Raw genomic sequence first — 20943 nt, forward strand, 5'->3', positions numbered from 1 at the left:
TATTTCCAGCCCTAGTTTAGATCCTTAGTTAATTGTGTCCCAACTATATCTCTGTATCGCATGTGTGATGTATCATCCATGCTTCCAAGACTGCCCTTCTTGTTAACAAATTGCAGTGAATTTTTCAATCTTTCCTGAGTTTAATAAGGACATTGAGTGTAATGTGTTTGTGCAACTGTTGCAAGCTCTGATAGATTACTGTGTATGACACAGCCCACTAGTCACGGCGCAAACCATTATTTGTCTCATTTAAGTCTGATATTGGTTGTATGTCTGAAACTTCCCCAAGTTACTTACTATAGTTTGTTTGGTTTCAGCCTCCTAGACCTATCCAAGCCTTCCCTCTCTAGTAAGATATAATGAGCCATTAAGGACGAGGTCAAGAACCTAGGTGGTTGATGGATCTTTGCCAAGCCACTTGTCCACATTCTTAGGCCTCAGCAACCAAATGTCATCTAATAAAAACTAGGTCCATCAGTGTACTTTGCTGATGGGAATGCATTAACTGTGAAGTCTAAGACATGATGGATGTGAGTGAATTTATTTTTGAAGTGTGTTTCCATATATGTCACAATATGTCACCAAGGTTTCTGTGATCTCTCTCCCTATTCTGTCTTGCAGGAGAAGTAGAAGGGACTAGAAACATCTGATAAACCTAATGTGAAAGAGAAACTGACTTTTAGGATATCTTTTTAAAGGTTTTATTCCACAAATCAGTACAAATACTACAAATAATTCTCCACACATAAAACATTTTTAAATACACCCTGATACAAAGGACTTTATTACACCAGACTACTGTCTCACCATAATCGTGTTAGTTTAAGGAAATGGAAACATACCTATTTGGGAACATTCGTTATCATGCTTGTTTGCAGTAGCGCTAAGGCACTGCTTTGGCAATCTATGGTTCAATCTATGGTGCTTAGTGTTTCTAATCGCATAAGCAGTGTTATTCAAAGCAATTGTCCATGAACTAGTGCCGGTCTGCAAGCCATCAGCTACCAGTTCGTGGCGAGTTTCCAGGAAAGGAAGAAACAATTGTAGCCAATGGGGACAAAATGGCACCAGTCCCTGGTATATTGTGGGGGGAAATGCTGCTCCTCCTCATCAGAGCACTTATGAAGTGGTAAGAAAGAAGATGTCCTTCTCTATAGCCCTATACATGAAGATAGTAATGGTGTGTGTGTGTGTGTGTGTGTGTGTGTGTGTGTGTTGGGCCTGCTCCTTTTCCTCATACATTGCATACCCTCGAGCAACTGTCATTTGGCAGAGAATGTGGTTGATTAATTCTCTGTCATCCCAGTTTTCTACTACTTTTAAGATGGCCATGTTTCTCTCCACATCTCCAGCATTCTCTCTTTATCCTCAGTTTACTTCAGTTACTGCAAACTGAGTTCAAGGTGCAAATATAGTTTTCACGCAATTAACACGGATGGGGGGGGGAGAAAGGAAGGAGCAGAATCTTGCCCTTCCCAGAAGACTTAGGCAAAAGCAAACTTCCACAGCCTCTCCTAGGTTGCATCCTCAATGCAGAAATAATCTAGGTTGAAACCACTTTAACTGTCATAGCCCAATGCTGTAGAATTCTGGGAACTGTATTTTATTATGACACCAGACAGACAAAGAAGGCTAAATGTTTCACAGAACTAGAATTCCCAGAATTCCATAACACTGAACCACGGTAATTAAAGTGGTGTCAGTCTGGATTATTTTTGCAGTGCGGGTAAAGCCTCAGGCTCTATCTTGTGCATTCTTTCTTCATTAATAACCTTTGTTACCTTAACCACACCCTAATGTTGCTTGGACAGATGTGTTCCAGTTTCATCTGTGAAATATCAGAAGGTACAATGTTCAAATGAATCCTTTATCCTGAATGCCTTGAACAGGGCTAATGCCACAAAGCAGCACAATGTCAGAGGCACTGCAAGAAGTTCTAATGACAGCGAGCCTCCTACTGTTTCCTGGGCACCTGACTACAGGTGAGGCCACTGTGCTGTGGACTATCTGAAGCCTGGAAGTAGCCTGATCTAGAATTCAGTGTGGGTTTTTTGCAGGGAAGGGGAGATGATTTCCAGGTCTATTGTCACTCCAGTTTTGCCTAACATAGCCTAATCTCTGCATCCAGTGGACACAGGCCTTCTTCCAGGGCTCTCTTTGTATCTTCACATTGGTGTGTTGCTTTAAGAGCAGGTGGTCTGGAGAGTATAACTGTCAAAGCACTTCCCAGCCCTCCCCCGCTCAAGCTATGAGCTCCAGTCTAAATATATGCATAAACAGATATCTAGAGAGACACACTGTTGGTTGCCACCCACAGCCACAAACTGCTTCATCAAACCCTACTCTGGCTAATAATCTCCCCCCAGGAACTGGGCAGGCTGATCCCAGTCATTCTCTCAAATCAAATTGATGAAAGAAGAGAACAAGGTAAGAACTGTGGTTTGATGGCTTCGATTTCTGGTGGGGCTGAGGGCACAGTTTGGGGTCAGAGAGAAAAAGCCAAATTGGATTAGGGGAAATCATTATCACCCTGTCAGTATTGAACCCATCAGTATGAGGCATAGGAGATTTTCACACCAGTGCTTACCGTGGGGTAAGAGCTGGTAAAATACTGGTGAAACATCAGGGAAGCACATGTGTGTGAAGGCCTGATGCATTTCTGAAACATCAGGGAATCATCCTCTCACCTCTCGCGTCTTTGAATCATTTGTGGAGCAGCAATTTTCTATGAATGCAAAGTTTCGGTTCATAGGAAATTGCTGCTCCGCAAATGATTCAAGGACGCTAGAGGCGAGGGGACAATTCCCTGATGTTTCAGAAGCATGTCAGGCTTGCACACACGCGTACTTCCCTGATGTTTTACCAGTGTTTTACCAGCGCTTACCCCATGGTAAGAGCTGGTGTGAAATTGTTCATAGAGAAGAGCCACAATTTTAAAGTCTTGCTCCCTAGGAAGCAAATGTCAAATGTCTCAGAGAACAATACTGGGAAGATCTATCAATGCAGTATGAGGGAAGAAGAAATTTCCCAGACTTCATGTAAAAGGAGCATTTGAGACAACACAGGCATTATTACTTTATTTATTGGCTAATGATGATGTTTCCCTGCCTTGCATGCCACAGATACCCTACATATGAATTTCTTTTTAGAACGGACATGGTGGGAAGATGTCATCCTTCCCATTTTAATCAGAGCCACTGTGAGCTGGCATAGAGCACAGGGCAAGATGCATGATTGAGGACCACCTCCCCAAATCTTCCCACAAACCAAATTTTACTGCTTTCTTTACATTTTTCAGTGACTTGGAGCCAAATAGGTCAAGCAAGATTGAAATTGAAATCAAAAACATTTATCTGAATGGGATAGATACTATGTTAATTAAAATAATACTGTTCACAACCCCTAGTGAAAATAAATAAACTTAACAGTTTGATTACCACTACATTGCTTGTAGTGTTAATACTTCTGAATGAGAGCACATTGTTTATGACTAACGACTAGTCACATGTCACAGTGCTTTGCAGGCTTTCCTATTAGCCAATGTTTCAGTTAGGGATGAGTAGTTCTTGTCTTGTGATACCTGTTGCATCTGGCCAAGTCTGAATCATATTAGTAAATGTTGGTGCTTATACAAGACTTGAAATATGATGAGATTTAGCAACACACAGGATAGTTTATCCCCTGGTCTGTGTTGAGTCACCAGAATTTTAACATTTTTGTTTGCTCATTTTTCACTCTTTTTCTGGGCACTTCAGTCATAAAGATACTTACTCATAATGGCAGAAAGATTTTCAGCTTAAGCATGATGGCACCAAGGTGAACTAAGGCCGGCAGTTTCTCAGCCACATCATGTACATCCAGGTTTCAAAGCTTTCCTGCCCGTGACAAATTCTAGTACTATGGAAGGAAATCAAGATACTGCATGGAAAAGCAAAAAGCAAAAATGTGCTGTGCTTAGGCTGTAAAGCAGGGGTGGAAATTATACTGCCCTCTAGATGTTGCTGGTCTGCATCTCCCACCAGTCCTAGCCAACACAGCCAATAGGGAAGAAATCTGGTTGTTGCAGTTCAGCATCATCTGGGTGAGCCATAAGATTTCCTTCCCTGAAGAAAAGAGTCAAAGTTGTTAGCCCCAGTAAGAGAGGATCCACTGAATGACTTGCTAAATGGTAATTCAGTAGTTATATAAAATCCAATAATTATTTGGATCTACTCCAGTTAAAACTACCAATAGCATATAGGCCAGTCTTTTCTGTGCAGATCAGTTTATTGATCCACTTCTGAACGAAGGTATTCAGTAATAGTCTACAGTTGTTCTTTGTTTTGTGAAGGGTTAATACACAGAGGTACTAAAATTATAGCACAGCAACACGGGAGCACAGCTCTGCCATATTCCCCTCTACACAGAAGTACATTTGAAATCCCAACAACTTCAGGGAGGATATGGTACAGATCTTGACATCTCTGTCCTTGTGGATCCCTCCTAGTAGTAAGACTATCAGGACATACACATTTGGCATTGGCAGGGTGTTTGAAAAGGGACACATACTTTACATTTTATTATGTGGCCATGCTCTAGAAGAGTTTATTCCTGACGTTTCACCAGCATCTGTGGCAGGCATTTCTCGGAAGATACCAGCCACAGATGCTGGCAAAACATCAGGAATAAATTCTTCTAGAACATGGCCACATAGCCCAAAAACCCCACAAAAAATTATGGATGCCAGCCTGAAAGCTTTCAACTTCACTTTACATGTTATTATTTGGAGACACAAACAACCCAGAGAACTCACTTAAGGAATATTAGAAAATGCCATGAATCATCATTCCACAGTCTGCTGCAGTCCAGATGTAATACTCTCCATTTTGGCAGAATAAGATGGGTGTTGTAGTCTGGAGGTTTGAGGCTGTGGAAGGTATATAAATGAAAAATGAAATAAATATCAGGCTTCAAAAGCATGCACTTATTTTGGACAATGTCATTGATTCAGAAGTGCTAGTAGGGAGACTTTCCATTTGAATGAACATTTCCTTTTTGTACACTACCTTTATTCTGCTTTTTTCTGCTTTCTGACTAGGATCAGGAAAAAAAAATTCCACTGGTGGCACTTAGGGCCATTTGTCGCAGGAGAAGGGGAGCTGAACACCATCATGGTGAGGAACATTGATGATTTCGATTTTTGCCTTCCATCTCATCCTCAGTCCATTCTGGAAGGGCTGCACGCCTTACGCTCCAACCCCAAACTCGCAGATGTCACCTTGATTGTTGGGGGACATGAATTTCTCTGCCATCGCAGTATCCTGGCCCTCTGCAGTCACTACTTCAATGCCATGTTTGCTGGTGACTTCCTGGAAAGCTTTTCAGCCCGTGTAGAGATCAAAGATGTGGATCCTGCTGTTATGGAGTCTTTGATTGACTTTGCTTACACAGGGAAGGTGACCATCAATCAGGGGAATGTAGAGGCTCTAATTCGGACATCCAACCAACTCCACTTCCCCATTATCCGGAAAGTTTGCAGTCGGTACCTAAGGCAGCAGATGGATGCAACCAACTGTTTAGGAATTTGTGAGTTTGGGGAGTTGCATGGCTGTCCAGAGGTATCATCCAAGGCCTGGTCATTTCTGCAGGAGAATTTTGAGCTTGTGTCTCAACAGGAAGAGTTTCTTCAGCTATCCAAAGAGAGATTGATTACTTATCTGTCCAACAGTCTACTACAAGTACAGGAAGAACAGAGCCTGCTTGAGGCTGTGCTCAGGTGGGTGAAGTATGAAAAATCTGCTAGGTCCATCCACCTTCCAGAGCTCCTTGATTTAGTGCATCTGGTCTCATTGCCAGATCAGTGTCTTCAGAACCTCTTGTCATCAGAACCACTGATTCAGGAATCAGAAGCTTGCAAGACCATCATCACCAGACATCGCAGCACGGTCAGTTCTTGGAGGTACCACAGCTCCACTTTTCAGTCTAAGTTAGAAAAGGGACCATATAGTGTAATAGTTATAGAAAATACAGGAGTTCCTAGAGCTGGGCAGTATTCTCCTTGCTATCCAAGACACTGGAATTTACAGAGTTCTTAACCTGTCACTAACATTCAGTGGCTAGTGTGTGTGTGTGTGTGTGTGTTTTTTTTTAAAGATAAAAATAATGTGGATTAGCATTGATTTAGACTTTTGGTTACTGATCTGAAGGGTCTGGGCCACTTGAGGCTGCTGGCTCCTTGTCAGTGGAGTGATGAATCTACCCCAAATTTTAGTGTGAACTTTAAAATAGGTACTCCACCTTCACTTCAGCACTTTGGATAGCTCCATTAACGTCTAAAGGTAGGAGAAAATTCAGAACCACATGTCTTCTCTGAGAGTATGGGAAACTGTCATTGTGAGGAAACTGTGCCTACTTCTTCTCCAAGAAACCTCACTGTATTTAATTAATTAGATAAGGACTATTGCATTTGATGGATAGCAGAAGACTGGAGAATTCCTGTACTTTTCCTCCCCAGATCTCTCCTTCTCCTCCCATCCATTATAGCAATCAGTTTACAAAAGTAAGGGTCTGGTTTCCCCAAAATTAATAGCCTTCAGGCTGTAAGGCAATGAGAAACATTTTTCAACCTGTTTACTGTAGAAACTGGGAAAGAGCTATTGTTTTTAGCTGCTTTTAATTAAATGTTGATGTAAACATTGTGTGTTGTTATTTAGTCTGTAACCCCGCTTCGATCCACCAGGAGAGGCGAGGAAACATATTATTATTATTATTATTATTATTATTATTATTATCTATATTGCGTTCCCCCCTCTTTAATCACTCCCAGATCCAGCTTCTGTTTTATGGAAGGAGGGCTGAGGGAAGCTGAAAGTATATGGACCCACAGAGCACTTAGGCTGCCTTCAGAGACAAATAGCAAGGTCATTTGAGTGAGAGGTGTGACAGACTGGTCTTGCCGTCACTAAAACAGTGGTGCTAGATGTAGTGCTTGACTTCCTTTTCTGGACACTGTTTAACAATCACTCACTTGTAACAGCATGTATCCAGGATTAGGCCACTAAGCATCATGTCAACATTTCCCACCTTTTTGTTTGGTTGTTTTGCCACAAGCAACTGTGAGAAGCTACAATCAGGACTTTTGTTCTGCCTTGACCGATCCTCACCCGCACAAAAAATAAAGTAGCAAACAAAAATTGAATGGCTCTGGCTGAAAATCATGTTCTAATGGTTAATGGACAGTCTGAAAAAATTGTTTTCATTGAATGAAAATAAAATGCCTACATTTCCCAGACAAGAGTATTAATATTCATATCTGAGAAATGAGCTCAATGATTCTTTGATAGGAAAACCTACTTTTACTTAGTACCATTCATTCATCATGCCACACTTTAGCTTTAACAGGTGGATGGGAGCAAGTGTTATATTGTAGTTGGAATGTTGGACTGGGGCTTGCTTTGGAGAGTCAGTTTCAAGTCTTCACTGAACCATTAAACTCACTAAGTGATGTTGAGTCAGTCACTCCCTCTCATACTGTCTCTTGATGTGAGGATAAAGTGAGGTGGAGGGAAGGAAAACCATATATGCTTCCTTGAGCTACTTGAAGGACAAGAGGAGGAGGAGGAGACCTCTGTTACTGCCCCATAGGTCCCTGATTTACCCCTCATATTTTTATATATCAAAAATGTAATAAAACATATAGGCACTTTTGTGACCCCTCTGCAGATAATATTGAAGTAAATCTCTGTATGAAGGCTAGCACTAGGAATTGCCTTGGGCCCCAGCTAGACTGGATCATGACACATTTAGAGGAGGTAAGAGGAGATCTGAGACAAAGCACAGGGAAGATAAACAATGCATTGGTGATCCTGCATGCTAATCCCCTCTTGTTTGGGAAATGCACATCTATTGCTCCTCTTTCAATTCAGCTTTGGTCCATTGTTCCTACCCTGGAAAACTGATTCCAAAACACTTAATCCTTTCAAACTGTCAGTATTTGCCCTCAAGGGATATTTTGGGTATAAATATTGGCACTATTACAGCCGGTCTTTGACTCAGTCTAGCAGCAGGCAGAAACTCTGTCGGTTTGCTTGGCTTAGCACCTCAATACGCTTGCCATCACCACGTGCCACAGGAACTATTGAGTCCTCTCCTCATACTGGACCGTCAGATACTGGAGTCAAGATCCGCATAGGTAATTATCGCCATCAGTGACACTTCATACCTATCCCAACTTCCCACCTTTGATTTTGTTAGTTCTTGTATGTGTGTGTGATTGTGTGCATGAGTGAGTGCATTTATTCCCCTTTTAAAATAAAGCTTATTGTTTTATTTGAAAGTCTGTCTCTGGAGTTCTGTGTGAATTTGGATTCTGTAAAAGCTGGGAAAGATCCCTTAAGACCGAGTTTCCCCTGTCCTTCTAAATCTCTCAGTTTGAACTAAGTACAAATTCCCTTGAGCAAGCATTGGCTTGGTGTCCTCTCAGACACCAGAGTACTGAGGGCAACACATCCAACTACTGGGAAGGAAGTAGTGTGCTGTACATCTTACATCGGGGAATTTGATTTGGTTGTTACAGATTTTAGCCTATATAATGATGTAACCCATAGGGTGCTGAGAAATGCTAGGAAAGGCAGAGGGTTGTAGAAAGAGTGAGGACCACACACCAGATGGATAGATTCAATTAGAGAGGTCATGGGCCTGGATTTGCAGAACCTAAGCAGAACAGTGGAGGACAGGGGAGCCTGGAGGTGTCTCATCCACAGGGTCACCATAAGTCAGGGTCGACTTGAGGGCAGTGAACAATAGGATCCCATAGGAACTTTTGGTATTTTTTTTCTTTATTGAATTCCATCATAAAAGTTTTAGATTTAATGTTTACAGTATGGGAGGCAAAGGAAGATGGCAGATTGTTAGCTCTTGGTGATGTGACACTGATTTTTTCATTATCTCTTAGGTGGAGAACAGGCCTTTTGTCCAGCAGAGACTGAAAGCCCTTCCACAAAAGCTTGAAGAGGTGCTGGTGGTGGTAGGAGGTAGAGCTTTGGATGAGAATGAAGAAGAAGGACAATCACCACCAATTTCCAGGAACTTTGCATTTTATAACACCAAAACAAGTACATGTCTGGCACCAACAGCTCCTTCTGACTCAGAATATCTTTATGTTAGGGTGTAAACAGGGTCATGATGATGTTAGCCACTGCAGTGTAATGACTATTGTATGTGTGGGATTTAGAAACAGCAGAAATCAAATATGCACCAGAGTCTCTGAACAAATTCACCTTGTTCCTGTGCCACTTACATTATCATTCTGTACTGAACTGGAAAATGCACAAGTTTCAAGACCTTGTTGTGGTTCAGGGAAAACATAAGTTCTAAATCCGTTAGAATTCCAGGGATTTCCACATCAAGTCAGGCTCTCCACAGGGCTTCATGGTCCCAGCTCCCAACCTTATTTGTGAGGTTTTATCATTCATTCCCTCTTAGTTCTTTGCTTAAAACCTCTTGCCCCCTACAAATTTCACTCAGTGTTATTACCTATTTTATAATGTGTTTTAATTGTCCAAGAATTAGATCTTCCCTTATACAGTGCCTTAGTTAGTAAGCAAAAGAAGCTGAAAGACAAGTAATTTTTTTAAACTATTAATATAAAACACTTTATACAAACCACACACATTTTATGTAAAAGAAGCGCTAGTATAGGCAGAACCAACCATGGCTTGGACTTGAATCTAGAATTACGTAGCCCCTGACAAACAAGAGATTTCCAGATGATGTCATTGCTATGCGTTTCTTTGGCATTTGTCACCGCTGAGCAGCTGCCTTCATCCCAGGCTGACGTTGCCATTAGATCCTCTCAGGATAGCTGTGCAAACACACTGCATGGCAGGGTGGGAGGGGAACTAATTTAGAGGAAGGAATAGAAATCTGAGAGAGACCTTTGGCATCTTTGGCACTGTCTGGGCAAGATGATGCAATTGGAGTTCATTTTGACAATACTGTGAACATAGAAACAGTTAATAACCATACATAATTACCTCCAAGCATATGCAGTTATAAACTTAGTGATTCCAATAAGAAAATTATCTGGTTTTTTTTCCCCCTCCCCAAAGAAGTGGGGTTAATTAGAAAGTCCATAAGTGAACTTCAGTTCTACACTTGTTCTAATAATGTTTGGTCATGTCTTCTTGACTGAAGACAGCACTGTGGTCTAACTAGTACTGAGGGGTATGGCTTCTTCAGTCATGAGCAGGGTAGCCTATTAGAGGGTGGCATCTCTATACCTGGGCACACACAATAAAGCAGCACAAGTGCCCAGGAGGCCTAGGACCCTCCTTTCTAAGGACACTAAAAGGGAGGGGGCAGTTCTTATTTACAATCATAGAAGAGTTGGAAGAGACCACAAGGGTCATCCATTCCAACCCCGTGCCATGCAGGAATACACAATCAAAGCACTCCTGACAGATGTCCATCCAACCTCTGTTTAGTTGCTGCACAATATCTTAGAGTCATGAAATTAAAAGAGGACATTGCTGTGGGTCAATGATCATCTTCAACACTATCTCCAAAGAGAAGGGGAACTTATCATAGTTGATGAATATTCTACCTATAGCAAAGGCCACATACACATCACATGCTGCAGACATAGTGCCAGTCGCAGAGAAGAACAAGAGGACAGAATTAGCCTTGAATGTCTCACTTTTGTTGTCCTGCTGCCTACTCCCTAGTCCAGAAATTGAGCTGTTCTAAATAGTGTTTGACAGTAGCTCACATCATCACTGGTTATTGGCCATTATGGCTAAGGATGATGGCAGTTGTGGGCCTCCAGGTGTTGGAATCTGAATTTTTCACCACTGTTCTATTCCTTCAGCATTCTGATCTTGATGCCCTATTACCACTTGGTGTTTTCATAAAACCCAATGCCTTTCAGCACCACCTCTGTTCCGATGATGTCTGGTTTCATCTTGTTGCCCAGATCTCCCTATCTGTTACTAGTGTATACTGCCTGCCACTTAGATTTATCAACCTGGATGTCTCTTCACATATGAACTAGTATTTTGAAGACTGAGCCAAATCTCCCCCAACAATCCTTCCTCTTATTCCCTCTCCATATCGATTGACAACAATAATCATTCCTCCATTTGACAGCTTTAGCTTTTCTGTTTTTACTTTTTATTTGTGCACAAGAATCCACTCATGTAATCCACATTCCTCACTTCTGGCCCAGGAATAAAAGCATCTATGCAGAAGCACCCATATCATATTGTATAAGGCAAGGCTCTCAGGGAAATCAGAGCACTCAACTAGTTATAACTGATCCATGACCACTAACAGACTTGATTTTCTCATTTCAGAAAACTGGATTGCTCTACCGGATTTTCCAGATTATAATAAATGGGGCTTTTCTATGATTGCTCTGAACAATGATGTTTATGTTACAGGTGAGGCTGGTGCATTTCCCAAATTAATGTTGATATCTGTGTGTGTGTGTGTGTGTGTGTGTGTGATACTGATTTCTTGGGTTTGTTGGTTTGTTTGAGCTTTTTAAAAATCTAAAACAAACCACTTAAATTGTAGCAATTAGATTACATGGTCAACTGATCAAATGTAAATCTAACTAATTACCACCATTTTATATCACATTGTTTACCTGCTAATTCAGCAGATTTTCATCTTTAATGAATCATAGTACTGGGTGTGGATTCTTCAAGGGTCATTGAATCCAACTCCTTGTGTGTGCAGGTGTGAGTGTGCATGGGAAGGTTCATGTGCACCTTCAAATAACTTATTCTTGTGGTGACCCCATTAATCTTGGGTTTTCTTAGATAAGGAATACTCAGGAATACTCAGAGGTGGTTTGTCACTGCCGTCTTCTACTATGCAGAAACTTCACAGCTAAAGCGTCCCTGACAGCTTTAGGTTGTTGTTTTGTCACTGAAGGCTTCTAAATGTGGGAACTACAGATCAAAGCTTCTTAGTAGGATGCTAAATCCATTATATCAAATCCACAAATCAACTTCCTCCAAATTTGCAAGAATATAACATTTTAATACTGTAGTGCTTTCATTTGAAGTACACACACCAATCTATTTGTGTGTGAGGCCTCTTAGAAAGGAGTCTCTCTGAAAGCATGGGAGACCACTGTCAATTGTTGTAAATAGTGTTGAGATAGATGGACACAATGATCTGATTTGGTATACGGCAGTGTCTCATGTTCCCTATTTACCTCTTCAGGTGGCTCCCGAGGCTCCCAGAATGACACATGGTCCACAACCCAGTCTTGGTGCTTCTGCCTGAAGAAGGGTGCCTGGAAATCTATTGCTCCAATGCTGAAGCCTCGGACAAACCATGCTAATGCTGTCCTCAATGGAGAGATCTATGCCATTGGTGGTAGGCTGTAACGTAACAGTAGAAACAGTAGAGGGCACTGAGGGAAACCTGACAGAGCAGTCACTGAGACCATCCAAAAGTTATTCAGGGTGAAGTAGATGGAGAAATACCTGGAAATGTATGACAGGGTAAAGACAGAATGGCATTGCATTGGATATGTAAATAGACCATCAATTAGCAAAGTACCTTCCATTACTGGTAGATCCAGTTGCCACAAAGGCTTTCTCTATAAGAGATGGGAATGAAGGGGGGGGAAGGGGGGGAGGAGTGATTCTGTGGTTATCAGAGCTGAAGAAGTGACAAGCACAACAGAAGATCCATTGTCTTCTCACAGGGAAACTTGAGACAAAATTCTTGGGTGGGTGGGGCTGACAGGCTCTTATCTTGACACTAACAAGATTAATCCTGCTTATTTTGAACATTAGTACAGCACTGTATATCCCTAACATTATTGTACAGAAGAATCAACAACAGTATGGCTCCATACAATCCGCCCCGCACACTCAGGTCTGCCGGGAAGCAACTACTAAGAGTTCCAGAAGTGAGATATTCCATCACTAATCAGAGGGCCTTCTCCATCTTGGCCCCTAGGCTCTGGAACTCTCTTCCCAGCGAGCTTCACTCAGCCACCTCACTGGACCAATTTAAAAAGGGGTTAAAAACACACCTGTTCCAGCAAGCATACCCCTAATGCCCCCCCGAAGTACTCCCCTCTCCCCTCTCAGTAGCACTGTAGTGCTAGCTGGTGCTATTTGTATTGTGTACTTGTGATTTTATTTTGATGTTTTATTGTGTATAATGCTGTTGTTGCATTTTAACATGTTGTTACCCGCCTTGATCACTGGAAAGGCAGGCTACAAATAAATTATTATTATTATTATTATTATTATTATTATTATTATTATTATGTAAATAAAGATCCAAAGCTCATAGGGAAATATGTTACTGTGGGAGTTACTTAGGCATGCATGTTGTTTAGTCCACATGACTGTAGACCTCTGCCACACTCAAAAATCTTCTATATTTCTCATATGGTCTGCAGGCACCAAAGTGGACATTGTGGAGGTGGAGTGCTATGATCCTTATAATGACAGCTGGTGTTTTGTCAGTCCTGCCCTGAAGTATGTCAGCAACTTTGCTGTAGCTGGATGTCTTGGCAAGCTATACCTGATTGGGTCTTGTGCTGTCAAATACAATGCCTTGACCCTGCAGTGTTACAACCCTGCCATTGGTAAGAAGGAAGAGGGAAGGCTTTTCCAAAGGACTCATAATTTGGGGCTACTGAGTGATCATATCTTTTGTTTTGTTTTGTTTTGTTTTGTTTTGCTGGATGTTGACCATAGAGTCATACTGGAGGATCTGTGACCAAGGCAATAATGACAACAAGAGTTATGTGAATAAATTAATCCAAGGTATTAGGTTGAAAATGGAGGATAGTCTGCTGTCTCATTGACACTGGTTTTATATATTAGGTTTGTCAGGTCAAGCTATTCCAGATTCATGGACCAAAACCTGAGACCTAGGGATGACCACTTATGACGTAAGAGAAGGGATTCCTGGTGACATTACAGGGATGATGTTACAAGGGGCATCCCTCTAATATCACTAAGTATGATATTTTAAGTGTCAACCACAGTTGCATAAAGTATGGAGAAAAAAATCTAAGTCAAACAAATGATGAACTCACACACGTTTTTCAAGGCAGCAGTTTTGCCCTGAGATTCTTCCTTTTGCTTTGAGAACTGGAAAAGTGCATTCAGGTCCTGAAAGTAAGGGCCCTGGCCTTAGATCTGAGAACCCTGTTATATTTGTATGCAAGCCTTTTGACATTAACAAGATTGGTCTGGACTGCTTGAGTAAATGATGGAACAAAACCCAAGCCCTATGAACCTTCTCTGCCATCCCTATTTTAGTTCTACTCCATTTCTTGCCCATTAACTTTTCTCTGAGATTAATCCATCATTCTTCTAAGTGATATTTTTAATCAGCAAAAAACATTATCTTTGTTCAAGAATATTGAAGATTTCTTAATGAAGACAAATATATTTCTTTGTTTACAGATGTCTGGAGTGTAATTGCATCGCCTTTCATCCCAAAGTACCTGTCTGGTCCTCGCTGTGCCTCTTTGCATGGAGTAATATACCTTATTGGTGACAACACAAAGAAAGTGTATGTGTATGATCCAGATGCTAACATATGGCAGAAGGTGGGTAAATGGGAAGTAGTCTGGAAAAAAAAAGAGATAGGATTAATAATAATAATAGGATTTATTTTATATACCGCCCAATCACTGGGAATCCAAGCAGTTTACAACAGAGGGGATAATAGACGGTTCCCTGCCCTCAAGCTACAATCTAAAGACACAAACACAAAAGGAGAAGGGAATGGTGGGGGGGGGGGGGAGGGAATCAGGTCCAGCATTCTTCTCTCCCTCTGAGGCCTGGACCAAGGCAGATGGACTAGAGGGAGGGCTTTTCTTCTTCCAGGCAGGCCTGGTGGAGTTAGCCTGCCTCTCTCTCCATCAAGATGGTGGATGAAGGGAGGGCTTTTCTTCTTTCAGGCACACAGTTGGAGCTAGTTGGATTAGACTTGAACTCTGGAGACCTGAGTTCAGATCCCCACTCAAGCCACAAAACCTACTGAATAATTGTGAGCAAGTTGCTCTCAGTCTAATCTACCATGGAGTGGTGTTGTGGAGAACAAGCTTGTTTATTTTTTTTCTTGTCTTTCCACAGTTGGAGTTAGCTTACATAAACTTAAAAATACTATGAGAAGAAAGATTACATCACACTAAAATAATGGTAAAATGGGAGAAAAGACGTATACGGCCATGTTCCTTGCAGAAAGGACAGGAAAAATAAAGCAAAAAACCAGAATGCCCCCAGCTTCATTTTAAAAACCCCCCCACTAAGTCCATAGTCTATATGGCTACATCTTTATTTTGCACATTTAAAAAAAAGTAGTCTACTTGGCATTAAAAAAAACCCAACACATAGGCTGGCATCTTGTTCAGCAGTTATGATATTGTAATCTGGATATACGATATTGTAACTTCCAGGGATTCATATTTATGGTCATGAACAAGTGAACATGATCCCAAAAACTTACCTTTGCAAGCATGGAGATTGGGGTGCTGGAAAATGACATCGGCAGTGGTCTCCTAGTTGTGGGGTGCTTTGGGTCAAGCAGTTGTGGCAGGACCCCAAGGGGTCTCTCCAGCTGCCTGTTCACAAGACATCTCATCACTGGGAGTGAATGTGGGCACCCTGATCTCCAGCACTTTAGAAACACTTCAGTTGAGGTGCTGGTAGACTTCAAATGTATCTGTGGGGGCATAATTAGTTATGACTATAATGACATGCTGCCAAGGAAGGTATGGGTAGGTGAGTATGTTGTGTATTTGTGACAATAATAAAAAAGGAAGTGGTTACATATTTCCATGGTCTGTAGATGTATTGAGAAGTTAAAGATGCAGTTTATTTCATTTGTACCCAAAAGGGTGCTTAAGATGTCTCTAAATCAGTGGTTCCCAAATTTTAGCCCTTCAGATGTTTTGGACTGCAGCTCCCAGAATTCTTGACTGTTGGCCAAGCTGGGGCTTCTGGGAACTGAGATCCAAAACACCTGTAGGACCAAAGTTTGGGAGCCACTGTGACTCTAAATCATAAAATCAGGATCAAAAACATACCATCAGCAGAAATAAATTAAAACTTAAACAGTAGAAGTCATAACCAGTTAGACACCTTTATTGTTCCCCTTGTACATAGTTTTTTAAAAAACACATTTTAAAACATTTTCTTAGAAAATGTAACAAAAAGTTATAATGCCTTGATAGAAATGTCACCAAAACAGACGCTGTGGTTTGACATACAGGCTACTGTCCGTATTCCAAAATGGCATGAAGCCCATTCCTTGATTGAGGGTATCCCAGACAGAAGCACACCATGGCCTTGTTCCCTTGTCCTGTTGGCTTCAGTTTAGACATGTGTAATGTTGTTGGAGGGTTGGCTTACGCAGCATCATTCTGAAATCCTGCTGCAGCTGTTCACATAGTGTCAGTGGTCAGCTGACCTTGTAGCGCCCACTCCAGTCTCCATGACAGGTGCAGAGGGTACTCTGCCAACCTCTTAATCACCCTAGACTGATGAATAATAGTTAATGCTGTTGGTTTCCCTCAGTCCTGGTTACCTCCCTGCTGTCCTTTTGCCTGCTGGCAAAAACATTCTTATTTAAGCAAGCTTTTCAATGTTTTGCCAGGGAAAGGGTTTTTTTTTTTTAAACATAAAGGTCTCTTTTTAACTTTTGTATGTTTTTGAATCAGTTTTATAGTATTTTAATATGGTGTTTTTAAAATTTGCTTAAAGTTTTTAATATGTTATGGAAGCCACCTTAGGTCCTGGTCTCGGAGAAAGACAATATATAAATAAAGTAAAGTAAATAAATCCGTCCATTAGTTATACTTTTGTCAGTGGCCTCTTTAAGGTTCCCACTGTGCCATCTGATCATCAGGCAGCTTCTCTGCAGGAAGCTCTTGGTTGTATCTAAGGACTGTTCATGTACAGCTTCACCTGTTGCTGTTTTCATTGTGTTCTCCAGGAGAAGAGAACAGCAGTAAAGACAAGTAGTGTACATAACTCAGCCTGGTTACCAGTGTGCAAAATGCCTTATAAGGCGGGAAGTAGAGAAATAAATGGTTACTGTAGTTTTTTTGTTTTTTTAATTGCAGTTCAAGAGACTACAAAACAGATATTTTTTGTACATATGCCACACATCAAGTTCAACTAGAACAGTGTCTCAGATACCTTTTGAAAAAAGTAAATTAGGTCCCAAAGGCTTTAATAAACAGTCATGTTTCAATTTGTTGTCAGAAAACAACAACAACATTAGTGCCAATCAAACCTCCAAAAGGAAGGCATTCCACAAATTGGGTGCTACAACAGAGAAGTTCCTTTCCCACGTCTTCCTGCAACTTATTGTTTCGACTAGTAGACAACAGAGGAGGCTCTTCCAGCAGATCTCAGTCCTAGGGCAGGCATATATATGGATATATATATATTTTTCTTCATAAAATTACTCCAGCTACTTCAAAATCTTGTTAACAATGGGGTTGGGAGACCCAAGGGGCTTCATTATATTAATTGGCAGTATACTTTGCAACCATGAGCCAGCATGGCATAATGATTTGAGTGTTGAACTACAACCTAGAGACTAGGGTTCAATTCCCTGCTTGGTCATGAAACCTAGTGGTTGACCTTGGAAAAGTCATACACTCTCAACCTCAGAGGAAGGCAATGGCAACCCTCCTTTGCCTTAGGATCAACTTAAGTTGGAAATGACGTGAAGGCACACAACAACAACATGCTTTTCAACCACTCAACAACATCATTTTTTTTAATTTTCCAGCTACCATATGAGAGTCCCATCCACCAACTAGATAGTATGTGTGCCTTCAAATTGCCTGTAGACTTATGGTGACTTCATGAATTTCATAATGTTTCCTTGGGCAAGGAATATTCAGAGGTGATTTTGCCAGTTCTTCTCTCTGAAATATAGCCTATAGTACCTGGTATTCATTGGTGGTCTCCCATCCAAGGGCTGACCCTGCTTAGCTTCCAAGATCAGACAGTATCTGGTGCCTTGTTTCTTCTCTAAGTATAAACCCACTTGTGGTTTCCTAAGACATGCCAAATAATATGTACGCTAAACATTAATGCTGTCAATTCTTTGTTGGCAGGTGCAGCAACTTCACACCCTCCATGAAAATGGAGGCATGGTACCCCTTGGAGGTAAACTTTTTGTCACAGGGGGCTATTGGAAAGGTATGGATGGTGACTATCAGGTGGAGATGGAAACATACGATTGTGCCAAAGATGTCTGGAAAAAGGAAGGGTCTCTCCCATGTTTATGGCTCTACCATAGTTCCTCTTCTATCTTCATGGATATTTCAAAATGGACAGAACCTTTCCTGGGAAATCAGTTGTAACAGAAGACAGTGGTAACAGGCCTCACTGAACAAAGGTTCAGTGATGCATTTGGAAAAAGAGGAGACTTTCTGTTCATGATCACATTTTTGTATTTCCTTTTAAATTTACCTTCTTATTCTAACTTTACAGTTATTATTGTCTTCCTACTACAGCCCTTGTTGGATTGAATCAGTTTAGTGGATACTTTTAGTCACAACAGTAGCATTAATGACAAACACAGGGTGACAGGACTGTAAAGCTGTCAAGTAGCTGAGGGTTAAAATGAAGGTCCTCTAATGGGTGTATATACTCAGCACAAAATACTGTGTTATCTCTAGATTTCTAAACATAGCATACTATCATATTCAAGGCCAATGAAGTTAAAGATTAGTTCATATGTTGTTTCCAGATCCCATTCCAGATTCATCATCCCATTGATGAAAGAAGGTATGAACAAGTCTCTTACAGAACTCACTGCTAGAAACATTTTGCAGTTTCTATGACTCCTCATTGTTCCTTTTAGATAGTTGCCAAAGCTGTGGTTTGTAAGATTCCAGTGAATGAATAGAATGGCCATCCTTCATAAGTAGATAACTTCCTTGTTCAAAGGCAACCAGTCTTGCAGAGCTAATGCCAGGGAAGGCTGAAGGCAGCAGAAAGAGAACGACTGCAAGCCACATGGCTGGACTCAGTCAGGAAGGTCATGGGCCTGAATCTACAGGACCTACACAGAGCAGTGGATGACAGAGGGTCTTGGAGATGTCTCACCCACAGGGTTGCCATGAGTCAGAGCTGACTCAAGGGCAGTTAACAACAACAAACAAAAACCGCTTAATTGTGTCGGTTTGTAGCCAGTATCTAAAAGGGGCCAAAAGGAATGTAAACTATCTCTAAATCATAAATAGAACTTTCTTAAGAATATCATAGAGGCTAATATTCATGAGTGATTTTAGTGACCAATTTACAGAACATGGAAATGTTATTTTTTGGGTCAGAACTCTCCCCAGTAACTTTTCCATTCTGTGGCCCAGTGGCAATACTAGAGTTGGTGTCACCGAGTGTGGGAGGTGGGGGGTGAATGCATCTAGTTGATAACTGACCCCCAAACTGCCATTGAAATTAGTGGAGGGGTGTGTTCTTGGAAGAATTTCTAATTTTGGAAAGTGTCATGTAACATACAGCTTCATCTAAAATTAGCCTCCATAATTTCTTCCTTTTAAGGTAATTGTGAGATTACTTTTAAAATTATTCATGCAGTATTCAAATTATTCAAAGTAGTATGGAGAGTTGTGGAAATACCCTTTTAAACCTAAATATATCATAAAATAATATTCTGTGTTGATCTGCCCAAACTTCAGGTTGGTGCAGCTCATAGAGAAGAGCCCTGGTGGCCCAGTGGTTAAATGCCTGTAGTGCAGCCACTCACTCACAAACCATAAGATTATGAGTTCAATACCAGCCAGGGCCTTAGGCTCGACTCAGGCTTGCATCCTTCCAAGGTTGCTAAAATGAGTATCCAGATTGTTGGGGAAAATTAGCTTTGCACACTTAGGGAGTGCTTAAGTGGTATAGAAATGTACTTGCTACACATCTTGGGCTAAGTCCCCTTTCTCAGTTTAATTCAAGTTATTTCAAATTCATATAAGTTTTCTAGAACAAGGATGGGGCACCTTAGGCCTTTCAGATCTTTTGGAACAATTCCCACAGTCCTTTACCATTGGAGCTGATATGGGCTGCAGGCCAAAACATCTGGAACATCAAAAATTCTCCACCTCTGGTTAGAATTTAATCAAATTGCAAAAACAAGTCAAAGCAGATTCTTTAGAGACAATAAATAATAATAAATAAAATTTTTATTTATACCCCGCCCTTCCAAACGATCAGGGCGGCTTACAAAATGCACCGAAGTGCAAACAGCATACAGATTAAAAACACATATAAACAACAATCCTTAAAAACAATAAAAAACCCCTAGCCCAACCTCACGGCCACGAGAGAGGAGGGAGGCCCACAGGATATTTAGTCGGGGAATGCCTGATTAAATAGGAAGGTTTTGAGACCCTTCCTAAATTGGGCCAGGGTGGTAGATGAGCGGAGCTCCATGGGCAGCGTATTCCAAAGGGCTGGGGCAGCTGTGGAAAAGGATCTTCTGGCAGCAACAGCCAACCTAGCCCCAGGCACCTTTAGGAGTTGCTGCCCAGATGTTCTGAGGGTGCGAGGCGGAATGTATGGGGAGAGGCGGTCCTTCAGGAATCCTGGGCCCAAGCCATTTAGGGGTTTATAGGTAATAACCAACACCTTATATTGGGCTCGGAAGCGGATGGGCAGCCAATGGAGATCTTTAAGCACAGGTGTTATATGGCTGGTCCTGGGAGCACCAGTGACCAGCCGCGCTGCCATGTTCTGCACCATTTGCAGCTTCCGAGTTTGGTATAAGGGTTGCCCCATGTAGAGTACATTGCAGAAATCCAATCTCGAAGTTACCAGAGCGTGTACAACAGTCTCAAGGTCCCTCTGGGCCAGGTATGGGCGCAGCTGGCGAATCAGCCGAAGCTGATAACAGGTACTCTTGACCGTCGCATTCACCTGAGCAGTCAGGCGAAGGGACGAGTCA

At 41.5% G+C, this 20943-nt stretch overlaps 1 protein-coding gene across 1 annotated transcript; it reads left to right on the forward strand.

Annotated features, from left to right (window-relative positions):
* Positions 1 to 2299: 2299 nt before the first annotated feature.
* KLHL30 (kelch like family member 30) lies at positions 2300 to 20154 on the forward strand. The gene is made up of 8 exons (XM_042461065.1): positions 2300 to 2427; positions 5078 to 5924; positions 8933 to 9092; positions 11331 to 11417; positions 12211 to 12366; positions 13409 to 13597; positions 14427 to 14572; positions 18101 to 20154. The coding sequence occupies exons 2-8, from the start codon at positions 5151 to 5153 to the stop codon at positions 18347 to 18349; spliced, it is 1761 nt and encodes a 586-aa protein (XP_042316999.1). The 5' UTR covers positions 2300 to 2427; positions 5078 to 5150; the 3' UTR covers positions 18350 to 20154.
* The last annotated feature ends 789 nt before the right edge of the window (positions 20155 to 20943 follow it).

Source organism: Sceloporus undulatus, chromosome 3, assembly GCF_019175285.1.
Source record: "Sceloporus undulatus isolate JIND9_A2432 ecotype Alabama chromosome 3, SceUnd_v1.1, whole genome shotgun sequence".
Taxonomy (NCBI): Eukaryota; Metazoa; Chordata; class Lepidosauria; order Squamata; family Phrynosomatidae; genus Sceloporus; species Sceloporus undulatus.